The sequence below is a fragment of the Ranitomeya variabilis genome, chromosome 2, assembly GCF_051348905.1.
Source record: "Ranitomeya variabilis isolate aRanVar5 chromosome 2, aRanVar5.hap1, whole genome shotgun sequence".
Taxonomy (NCBI): Eukaryota; Metazoa; Chordata; class Amphibia; order Anura; family Dendrobatidae; genus Ranitomeya; species Ranitomeya variabilis.
The window spans coordinates 720,626,495-720,639,138 of record NC_135233.1 but is presented as its reverse complement, the minus strand read 5'-3'; the positions used below and the strand labels follow the sequence as shown (position 1 = coordinate 720,639,138).

General features: G+C 42.4%; 1 protein-coding gene across 1 annotated transcript in view; it reads left to right on the top strand.

Annotated features, from left to right (window-relative positions):
• The window catches only part of ROS1 (ROS proto-oncogene 1, receptor tyrosine kinase), a 367,389-nt gene that overhangs the window by 199,297 nt on the left and 155,448 nt on the right, over positions 1–12,644 (top strand). The window contains exons 21-26 of the mRNA XM_077281692.1: positions 1,785–1,984; positions 2,541–2,604; positions 3,923–4,242; positions 6,206–6,961; positions 7,019–7,343; positions 10,512–10,725. Of these exons, the coding sequence (XP_077137807.1) occupies positions 1,785–1,984; positions 2,541–2,604; positions 3,923–4,242; positions 6,206–6,961; positions 7,019–7,343; positions 10,512–10,725 (1,879 nt within the window). The remainder of the gene's footprint in view (positions 1–1,784; positions 1,985–2,540; positions 2,605–3,922; positions 4,243–6,205; positions 6,962–7,018; positions 7,344–10,511; positions 10,726–12,644) is intronic.

Sequence of the window (12,644 nt, the reverse complement as noted above, 5' to 3'; positions counted from 1 at the left end):
ACTTTCAAAAAGAGCCTGAAGACTCACCTCTTCCGACAAGCCTACAGCCTGCAGTGATCCTGAACCTACTGAACCGCCGCACAACCAGCTCTACCCTCTCCTAGTGTATCATCACCCATCCCCTGCAGACTGTGAGCCCTCGCGGGCAGGGTCCTCCCTCCTTATGTACCTATGTGCCTTGTTTTTGCTCATGTTTAATGTGTTTGTCTATATTTGCCCCGTACTTCACATGTAAAGCGCCATGGAATAAATGGCGCTATAAAAATGAATAATAATAATAATAATAAAAAGGGTGCTTCTACTCAATACTGAGCAAAGGGTCTGAATACTTATGACAATGTGATATTTCAGTTTTTCTTTTTTAATAAATATGAAAAAATGTCTACATTTCTTTTTTTTTCAGTCAAGATGGGGTGCAGAGTGTACACTAATGAGAAAAAAAATTTACTTTGTTGAATTTACCAAATGGCTGCAAAGAAACAAAGTGTGAAACATTTAAAGGGGTCTGAATACTTTCTGTACCCACTGTATATATATATAAACTGTTTGACACTTGGTTCAATAGAAGGACTAAAGCACGATTCACGTCGCGCTTGACCCTAGTTTCAGTGACTCCTTCGGTGTTTACATTCAAACCTGAGCAAAACAGGATTTGGGTGTATGCGTTGAAGGGGCGTTAAGTATAATGATGCAGATGGAGTCACAGTGTGCTCTGTCATATATTATTTTTGCCCGAATATGCCTACTAGAGGCAGACAACATGACATGTTACTGCTCGCCTCTATAGGCCTTTAAGAGCAAAAATGATGTATAACAGAGCACACTGTGACTCCATCTGCATCATTATATATATGATGCAGAATCTGGACACTTATTACTGCAAAAAAACATTGCACATACCTAGTTAGGTATCAAATTTCTGCACCATATCTGCCAGCATAGTGGTGTGCATGTTAGGTTAAGAAATGCTACATCTGTATATTTTAACATTAAATACATGAATATTAAATTCAGATTACTACTTTAATATATTGACTGCATTTTTACAGCATCCATCCAAAAAAAGTTGGGGCGCTAAAGAAAAGAAGAAAGCAGTGATTTGGAAATCTTTTATAACCATATTTTATTCAGAACACAGAACATATCAGAGATAGACATTTTTCCATTTCATATGAAAAAATAACACCTATACAAATAGATAGCAGCAACACATCTCAACAAAGTTGCGTCAAGCTTAGTAAGAGGCTGGAAAAGTAAGTGACACTAATGAAAAACAAGTGGATGGTCAATTTTCAACATCCTCCTGTCACATGATATACTGTATGTCTGTGTTTAAAAATATCATGGTAGATAGGTAGAGACTCTCAGAAGCAGGGATGGTCAGAGTTTTACACTTTGTCCCAATTTTTGACCTGGAGTTATGTGTTAGAGTTTTTTAGAGCACATTTCAGTAAAATAAATACAAGTAGTACATAGACAGAGGGTTGATTCCTTAGGCATAGGAATGGCCTCAATACAACAACCGATTTCCACATGCCCACATCACATAGAGCAGTCCCTGCTCAGGACCATTAAGATCAGTTCTTAATCTGGTTGACCAAGCTGTCCACGTGTTGCATGGTTTCATTTGAATGATCAGTAGTAGCTGTAGGGGAAATAGATGACCAGCTACCTTGTAGTAGACTATGATCCTGTTTTTCCTTTTCATTACAGCTTTTTTTAAATGAAATATTCACCTAGTAGATTCTGGGGAGTTTGATTTTGATTTGCCTTTCCCGTTGCAGATGTTTATCCTGCTCCAGTTCTTATCAGTACTTCCTCAAGCAAAATAACTTTTACTGACGTGGACAGAAAACAAGAACTGTGGAATTTTAAAGCTGAGAATATACGGATGATTTCCTATATAGCTCATGATGAAAGATTGTTCTTTGTCGATAATGATGCACTCTTTCTAAGTGATTTGAAAACCCAATCTGCTGTTCTGGTACTTGTATTTATTGTAATGTTTGGGTCTAGGACTTTTAATTGCTTTCACCTTTTGTTATAAAATATTAAAGCACAATAAGTACTATTGTGTGGATAAGTTAGCTTCATAATACGATAAAAAGATAAAATACAATAACACCAAAAAGGTCTAGGAAAATAATAGTCATAGTCTCATAAACCCTTTAAAATGTCCATACTGTATTATTATGAGATACTCGACAGTGACATCCAACAATTTAAGCAAAGGGAACGATTCATTAAATAACACCTTTTTCAGATTTTTAAGAGCAGAAATCACCTTGATAAGTGTTAAATCCAGGTCAAATAAATGACTCGAATTCAAAAACTTCAACTAAAACTGTTAAAATGCCAAACAATACATGAAAACACATTCTAGAGGTTTAGCACTTGATATTTTTTTAACACACTTGAAAATGAGAGCAAGGTTTTCAGATTCATAATAATAACCACTTGATATTTCATCAAAAAGTGTTATCCATTTTTTTCATACATTTGTCGCCCTTTTGTTCTGAACTTTTCTTTTCTTTTTGCAGCTACTGGAGGATGTCCGTCTCTCTAGATGTCTGAGTATGACTGTATGCACCAAAAGAACCAAAAGTAAAGCATAAAAACAACTTTATTGAATACAAAATAATACAAAGAGAAACCACAGGACAAATGACAGGGAACACACCATGGAGGTGGCACCACAAAGAACAGCAGGCAACACTAAATAGAGAGCATCACAATAAGCCTAGAGAAAATGCACCCCAATTGTATACGACTCAAAGTGACTTCAGTAGTGAGGAGGCACAAATAAAAAAAGGCTGTAAGACTAAAGAATGTCGGATGCTTCAAAGTAGCAATAAACAAGTTGTATTACCTGCGGGACCGTGCTGCCACCCACCCCAACGCCGCGTTTCGGCCTCGTGCCTTCTTCCGGGGGTATGGCATCATCAGTAAGAGCCAGCGTTTTAAGTGTTAGAGGAACCAATCCGAAGCGCCGTTACAAAAAGGACCCATGTAGCGGCGCATGCGCAAGTCGGCTTCCAGAGAGCAGAGCGACACAGAGGGCGTCAAGCAAGGCCGGGGAGCGCGTCACCAAGGCCCGCCCACATGCGATCACATGAGCGGCGGCTTCGCCGAACCCCAGACAAGCCTGTGAGACGCCGCCAGTGTCGCCCGGCAACAGAGCGCCGACGCGCATGCGCACAGGATCAGGTAAGTATAATAAAAGCGGCGCTAAGGGAAGGAAAACGCTGGTTGAGAAACCCAAGCCAATATTAAAATAAGCAGAATTAAAAACATTGCGGACCAAAAAGCAAAAAAATAGACCTATAAATGTGCAATATGATAAAGTGCGAAGTGCACATTGGGAAATATCTCGACTCTTTCCTCAAGCCCCTTGTGGAGACTTTACCTTCCTATCTAAAGGATACATCAGATTTTTTGAAGAAGATTGACTCCGTCCATGTTGACGAGGACATGCTCCTCGTCACGTGTGACGTTGAGTCATTGTACACCAATATTCGCCACAGGGATGGTTTGGGGGCAGTCTCGTACTTTCTCGCCATGACAAGCCTCTCCACCACTGACATCAAGTTTTTGTCTATTCTTTTGGATTTCCTCCTGACACATAATTTTTTTCTGTTTAACGGATCCTTCTTCCTGCAGCTCCAGGGGACAGCGATGGGCGCGGCTTGTGCGCCCTCGTATGCAAATCTGTTCCTGGGGCTGTGGGAGAAGGATCTCTTCTCGTCAGATCGGGTCTCGTCGATGGAGCGGGTCGTATTTTGGGCCCGCTACATCGACGATATTTTCCTGATCTGGCGAGGGACTTCGGTTGAGTTACGATCATTTGTACAGGAGTTGAATGATAATTCATTGAATATTCATCTGACTTATAAACATGATTTTTCCCGTATTGATTTTTTAGACGTCTTGGTGGAGAGGAATGTGGATGGCTTACTTTTGACCAGTGTTTTCCGTAAAGAAACATCTGTGAATGCAGTACTTCATGCTTCATCTTCCCACCCACCCCATGTGATAAAAGCTGTTCCTACAGGACAATTCCTTCGGCTGAAAAGAATCTGTACCACCAAGGAGTCTTTTGAAATTCAAGCTGAGGACTTGAGAAACCGTTTTATGGATCGCGGCTATAGTAAAAGATGCATCAAAAAAGCGTACAACAGAGCAAAGTATTCAGACCGCCAACAACTTCTCTTCTCTTCCAGATCGGTTAAAAGCACAAATCAGGTCAGATTCGTCACACAGTACCACTCCAGGTGGGGGGAGATGTCTAATGTTCTGGCCAAGTATTGGCCCATTTTGCTCGCTGATCCTATCTTGAGACAATATCTGCCCTTACATCCCTCTGTTACGGCACGGAGATCTAAAAATTTGGGGGATCACCTTGTTAGGAGTTATTTGAAACCAATAACGCCACCTCCAATTTTTTCCAGTGCACCTGGTCATTCTCGATGGGGTTGCAGACCATGCGGGAAGTGCATAGCGTGCCCCAACATCGATTCTGCTACGCATTTTTTGGCATCAGATGGCCGTGAATTTACCATCACACACACGATCAATTGCCAAACCACGATGGTGGTGTATCATGGAACTTGCCCATGCAATAAAATTTACATTGGGCTCACGACACGTACCCTTAAAGTTAGAACACGGGAGCATGTATGTGACATCTTGGCGGCTGCAAAAGTGGAGAATGCGGAGTGTCTTAAAACCATTCCTAGACACTTCAAATTATATCATTCATGTGACCCCTCTGGCTTCAGGATTAAGGGCATTGATCATCTGATTGTCGACTTACGTGGTGGCAAACTCAGCCGCCATTTAGCGCAGAAAGAGGCGCGATGGATATGGAGACTTCAGACATTACATCCTTTGGGTCTCAATGAAAGCCTTAGTTTTGCCCCTTTTCTTTAATTTATCTATCTCCTTGATCATTTTTCAGCACGCTTTTTAATTGGTATCTCGTCTTGTGTTATTTATTTTAACCCTTGTGTTTATTATTTTATCCTTTTTAGATTAGGTCCTTTGGATCATCAATATTGCGACCTCTCGCTTCTGCACTTCTCCTTTTCAAATATGTGGAATATCACCTGTTATGAAGATTACAGCATCTTATCTATGGATTCTCCATTCTTATATTTGTATTGATTTTTTGTATTTTGCTGTGGTATTGACGTTATCACTTTTCTATTATTATATTAATTGCTTCTGTATAGTAGTTTTATTGACTTGTATTTTATAGTCTCTAATGTACCTTTTAGTGGGGTATTCTATTTCACATTTCTTGCACTTCGCACTTTATCATATTGCACATTTATAGGTCTATTTTTTTGCTTTTTGGTCCGCAATGTTTTTAATTCTGCTTATTTTAATATTGGCTTGGGTTTCTCAACCAGCGTTTTCCTTCCCTTAGCGCCGCTTTTATTATACTTACCTGATCCTGTGCGCATGCGCGTCGGCGCTCTGTTGCCGGGCGACACTGGCGGCGTCTCACAGGCTTGTCTGGGGTTCGGCGAAGCCGCCGCTCATGTGATCGCATGTGGGCGGGCCTTGGTGACGCGCTCCCCGGCCTTGCTTGACGCCCTCTGTGTCGCTCTGCTCTCTGGAAGCCGACTTGCGCATGCGCCGCTACATGGGTCCTTTTTGTAACGGCGCTTCGGATTGGTTCCTCTAACACTTAAAACGCTGGCTCTTACTGATGATGCCATACCCCCGGAAGAAGGCACGAGGCCGAAACGCGGCGTTGGGGTGGGTGGCAGCACGGTCCCGCAGGTAATACAACTTGTTTATTGCTACTTTGAAGCATCCGACATTCTTTAGTCTTACAGCCTTTTTTTATTTGTGCCTCCTCACTACTGAAGTCACTTTGAGTCGTATACAATTGGGGTGCATTTTCTCTAGGCTTATTGTGATGCTCTCTATTTAGTGTTGCCTGCTGTTCTTTGTGGTGCCACCTCCATGGTGTGTTCCCTGTCATTTGTCCTGTGGTTTCTCTTTGTATTATTTTGTATTCAATAAAGTTGTTTTTATGCTTTACTTTTGGTTCTTTTGGTGCTTTTTTCTCATTGGTTCACATGTCCTTGGCACTGAACCCTGCTATACATACCCTGACACCCCTTCTAATATTTAGGTGTGGTGTGTATATTCTATTTTCGGATTTATATACTAATTGTTGCTGTGGTTTCCACAGTGTTGTTTTCTTATCAGGATGGACTACCGCTCTAGAGACGCTACCTGGCAGTCTGCAGTTGCCCAGGTTTTTGACAGGGATCCATCGAGTGTGCTTAGTGATGATCGAGGAGATGTGAATAAAATACAAACCCAAATTAAGAAATTAATGTATAAACGTACGAAACTATGGTGGAACAAGGCTTTCTTAGAGAATTACCTCAGGAAAAATCTTATCCCGCGTGGTTTGCGGATACAGATTTTCCCTTCTTTTCCGATATCTGATGATCAGTTCATTGATAGTTGGGAAGAAGTGTGTAGTAAAGCATCTACTCAATTTATGGAACTTTTGGTGAAGTTTGAAAAAGACTCTTTGGTGATACTTGAGACAGAAATTGATGACCTGTATTCCAACTTTAAGAAACTGGCGGGTATTGATGCCATTTCGGCATTTGATACTGCTATAGATAAGAGCTCTGTGGAGTGGGAGACACAAATTAAAACTACTCATGCTAAGAAATTACTCCGTGACACAACAGACTTTCATAACAAAACCATGTATAGATGGCGACGTATTAATCTTCCTGGTAATAGACAGAGATCTCCGTCTGCATCCTCGGCCTCTTCGTCTGGAGACGTTTCTGATACCCCTCTGCATCCTATGCAAACCCGATTTGGGAATAACGGTAGACGTAGATGGGAAAGAAAGACGCGCAAGAATAAATACGGTCAGAATGCACATGGTCAGACTCAGCCCTCAATGAATAATACGCCTAAGGTAATAAATCTTTCAGACCATGTTTTGAACTCTGTTGAAATTTCTGTTCTTTCTAAGGGTCTAACATTTTCACCAAGTATGCGGTTTGATTCTTTCTTAGCCCTGAAAGATCTACATATGTTTGCACGCTCCCTTTTATTTAAGAAGTGGCACCATAATGAGGATATTCAACGGGCATTCCCTTTACCGGAAGAACAACTAGCATTACAAGACTTGGAGGAGTTGGCACGTGAACACTTGAATCCCTCGTTGGCTAAGGTACCTTCTTCGTTGCGCCCTAGATCCGGGAAATTCCCCCCCTTGTCCCTTTGTCCAAATGTCGATATTTTCGTCAAGCTGGTTTCTCGCGAGTTTGACATGATACCGACCAATATTGGTCATGGTAATTTATCATTCAATGAAATTCAGGCTTTGAAACGTATTAAACAATTTCAGGATGTGGTTATCAAGCCTGCGGACAAGGGGGGGAATATTGTGATCTGGCCGATTAAATTGTACCTGGCTGAGGCACAACGCCTTCTCAGGGACTCGAAGTGCTATAAGCGACTAACATTCAACCCTCTAATTTCATTCAGAGAAGAATTGGCTAAGATCCTGAACAAAGCGGTACTAGAGGGGATAATTACAACACAGGTCCGGGACATCCTTTTGGGTCATGATCACTGCATACCGACGTTATACCTTTTGCCCAAGGTTCATAAGCAACTTCAATCACCTCCAGGTAGGCCCATCATCTCTGGGGTGGGTGGACTTACGGAGAACATTGGGAAATATCTCGACTCTTTCCTCAAGCCCCTTGTGGAGACTTTACCTTCCTATCTAAAGGATACATCAGATTTTTTGAAGAAGATTGACTCCGTCCATGTTGACGAGGACATGCTCCTCGTCACGTGTGACGTTGAGTCATTGTACACCAATATTCGCCACAGGGATGGTTTGGGGGCAGTCTCGTACTTTCTCGCCATGACAAGCCTCTCCACCACTGACATCAAGTTTTTGTCTATTCTTTTGGATTTCCTCCTGACACATAATTTTTTTCTGTTTAACGGATCCTTCTTCCTGCAGCTCCAGGGGACAGCGATGGGCGCGGCTTGTGCGCCCTCGTATGCAAATCTGTTCCTGGGGCTGTGGGAGAAGGATCTCTTCTCGTCAGATCGGGTCTCGTCGATGGAGCGGGTCGTATTTTGGGCCCGCTACATCGACGATATTTTCCTGATCTGGCGAGGGACTTCGGTTGAGTTACGATCATTTGTACAGGAGTTGAATGATAATTCATTGAATATTCATCTGACTTATAAACATGATTTTTCCCGTATTGATTTTTTAGACGTCTTGGTGGAGAGGAATGTGGATGGCTTACTTTTGACCAGTGTTTTCCGTAAAGAAACATCTGTGAATGCAGTACTTCATGCTTCATCTTCCCACCCACCCCATGTGATAAAAGCTGTTCCTACAGGACAATTCCTTCGGCTGAAAAGAATCTGTACCACCAAGGAGTCTTTTGAAATTCAAGCTGAGGACTTGAGAAACCGTTTTATGGATCGCGGCTATAGTAAAAGATGCATCAAAAAAGCGTACAACAGAGCAAAGTATTCAGACCGCCAACAACTTCTCTTCTCTTCCAGATCGGTTAAAAGCACAAATCAGGTCAGATTCGTCACACAGTACCACTCCAGGTGGGGGGAGATGTCTAATGTTCTGGCCAAGTATTGGCCCATTTTGCTCGCTGATCCTATCTTGAGACAATATCTGCCCTTACATCCCTCTGTTACGGCACGGAGATCTAAAAATTTGGGGGATCACCTTGTTAGGAGTTATTTGAAACCAATAACGCCACCTCCAATTTTTTCCAGTGCACCTGGTCATTCTCGATGGGGTTGCAGACCATGCGGGAAGTGCATAGCGTGCCCCAACATCGATTCTGCTACGCATTTTTTGGCATCAGATGGCCGTGAATTTACCATCACACACACGATCAATTGCCAAACCACGATGGTGGTGTATCATGGAACTTGCCCATGCAATAAAATTTACATTGGGCTCACGACACGTACCCTTAAAGTTAGAACACGGGAGCATGTATGTGACATCTTGGCGGCTGCAAAAGTGGAGAATGCGGAGTGTCTTAAAACCATTCCTAGACACTTCAAATTATATCATTCATGTGACCCCTCTGGCTTCAGGATTAAGGGCATTGATCATCTGATTGTCGACTTACGTGGTGGCAAACTCAGCCGCCATTTAGCGCAGAAAGAGGCGCGATGGATATGGAGACTTCAGACATTACATCCTTTGGGTCTCAATGAAAGCCTTAGTTTTGCCCCTTTTCTTTAATTTATCTATCTCCTTGATCATTTTTCAGCACGCTTTTTAATTGGTATCTCGTCTTGTGTTATTTATTTTAACCCTTGTGTTTATTATTTTATCCTTTTTAGATTAGGTCCTTTGGATCATCAATATTGCGACCTCTCGCTTCTGCACTTCTCCTTTTCAAATATGTGGAATATCACCTGTTATGAAGATTACAGCATCTTATCTATGGATTCTCCATTCTTATATTTGTATTGATTTTTTGTATTTTGCTGTGGTATTGACGTTATCACTTTTCTATTATTATATTAATTGCTTCTGTATAGTAGTTTTATTGACTTGTATTTTATAGTCTCTAATGTACCTTTTAGTGGGGTATTCTATTTCACATTTCTTGCACTTCGCACTTTATCATATTGCACATTTATAGGTCTATTTTTTTGCTTTTTGGTCCGCAATGTTTTTAATTCTGCTTATTTTAATATTGGCTTGGGTTTCTCAACCAGCGTTTTCCTTCCCTTAGCGCCGCTTTTATTATACTTACCTGATCCTGTGCGCATGCGCGTCGGCGCTCTGTTGCCGGGCGACACTGGCGGCGTCTCACAGGCTTGTCTGGGGTTCGGCGAAGCCGCCGCTCATGTGATCGCATGTGGGCGGGCCTTGGTGACGCGCTCCCCGGCCTTGCTTGACGCCCTCTGTGTCGCTCTGCTCTCTGGAAGCCGACTTGCGCATGCGCCGCTACATGGGTCCTTTTTGTAACGGCGCTTCGGATTGGTTCCTCTAACACTTAAAACGCTGGCTCTTACTGATGATGCCATACCCCCGGAAGAAGGCACGAGGCCGAAACGCGGCGTTGGGGTGGGTGGCAGCACGGTCCCGCAGGTAATACAACTTGTTTATTGCTACTTTGAAGCATCCGACATTCTTTAGTCTTACAGCCTTTTTTTATTTGTGCCTCCTCACTACTGAAGTCACTTTGAGTCGTATACAATTGGGGTGCATTTTCTCTAGGCTTATTGTGATGCTCTCTATTTAGTGTTGCCTGCTGTTCTTTGTGGTGCCACCTCCATGGTGTGTTCCCTGTCATTTGTCCTGTGGTTTCTCTTTGTATTATTTTGTATTCAATAAAGTTGTTTTTATGCTTTACTTTTGGTTCTTTTGGTGCTTTTTTCTCATTGGTTCACATGTCCTTGGCACTGAACCCTGCTATACATACCCTGACACCCCTTCTAATATTTAGGTGTGGTGTGTATATTCTATTTTCGGATTTATATGAGTATGACTGTAGACTGGATCGCAAGGCATATTTATGTGGCTGTACATTCAGAATGGAATAGTACACAACTTCTCTTTGTTGACCTGGAGTTAAAGGAGAAAGTGCTGAACCACATCAACACATTTGAGATATCTCCAAATCTGACAATACACACTGTTGTTGCTTACTCCCTTCTAAGGTACAAGGCTACTAATCATTGCCTGTTACATTCTTTTGCAAGTCTCATATTGTTAGATATATTAAAATTTTGTTATAATAATGCTTGAAAATAACATAATTAACATAATGCACTGTTTTTTCTGTTGTTACACTGAAGTTACCAACTAATGCTTCTCTTATTAGAAAATACTACTAAATTGTTTAATATCAGTTAATGGGGCTACATTGTCAAGTTGATACCTTTCCAGAGCGAAGCTCTGGACAAATTAACTATTATTCAACTATGTAAGTATGATATTGGATTTTTTCTTAGATATACTCAAGAAGAAAAACTAACAAAAGGAACATTTTAGATTTTAAATGTCGATGAGTGAACGTGCTCGGTGATACTTGGATATCACTCGAGTATCGTGCTCAGATGTCCTTGGTACTCAACAAGCATTAGCAGGTGCTCGAATTTGAAACTCTAATCCCTGCCCTGCATGTTTAGTGCCTGTTACACAGCCAATAAGCATGCAGGGATTGACTGTGAGGCACTGTCTTGGTAGTGGCATTACTTTGATTGGCTGTCCGCATTACTTCATCAGAGGTTATAAAAGGATCAGTGCCACCGTGCTCGACTCACTGATACCATTGCTCAGCTCAGGGACAGTTCTTATTGGAGGGAGAAAGTGCTTGCCCAGGCCTGTGTGTGCACAGTTCAATGAATCAGAGTCTTCTAGTGTTGGTACTGGTGTTGATGCTGAACCATCATACTAGCAGTCCTTCTAAGGGATTATCTTGCGCTTTGCTGTTTGTATCAGGTACATTCTGCATTTAGCCTAGGGAGGGAAGTGGCGCCCCAGGGTCCTGGTCATCACAGTAGCATTGCTTTCCTCCCGGGGAGAGTGATGTTACGCTTGAAGGCAAGAAGGGATAACTGCAACCAGGTACCACAAACATGCAACACATTCAGACTCCAGGCCGCCAGGGGGAGCTTTTGATCGTACTTGCTAGGTGACTCTCCATATATATATAACTGGTAGTCTGTAGGGAAAGTCAGTCAGTTTTCCAGAGGGTTCCTGCCAGGAAGGAGACAGGAGCCATCTGAGGGAGACGAAGGTTTTACGGAGCTGTGTAGCCCCAGTGCAGCAGTTCCTGGAAAGAGACGTTCAGAAAGCCGAATTGATTGCAGAGAGCATGCAGGAGAGCAAAGCACAGGAGTGGATATAAGAGGGAGACGAGCCCCGAGCAGGCTGCCTCCTTCTGGGGCGCAGGACCGGTTGCCGGAACACCGAGGATCGTAAGGCACTCTATGACTTACATCAGAGACCAGCAGGACAGCTGAACTTTACGTTACCTGTCCGACCTAACACCCAGGAGGCACGGTGGCACCCCTCTGAGGCCGGGGCATGCTAGAGTCCCTATAAAGAGCCTCAAGCCACCAGTCATACGGGTTATGTCCTATCCTACCTGGGGGACAGAGTGAGAGAGACAACATCTGTGAGGGTCTTATGTGAGCTTTTAGCAGTAAGGGACTATAACACTACGGAGCCAAAGAAAGGCTTTTGATTTCCACCTAGGTAAGGGGACTCCTAACTTGCCTTCAAGCCGGCTGGACCTTGCTTGCCCTGTGATCTCGTGCTTTCTTATTTTTTTATGAGGCACTTCAGTTGGTGTCTTGAAGGATGTATGGATGACCCTGCTTGTAATTGTTGACAGGCTTTGCACTTTGTTCAGAAGTTTTATGTGTGTAGAAGTACCAAAAGTACATTTTTTCACAATATTTGAATGAGGAACTACAGTTTGGTGCCTTCAAGGGTCTGTGAAAAACCCTCTTTATAATTTTTTTTCTGGCTTTTCACTTTGTCAACTACAATTTCAAAATATTTACATTCAAAAAATTTTCTGGATTTGATTAATCATCCATAGAGTATTATTTGCATTGTGTTAGATTTC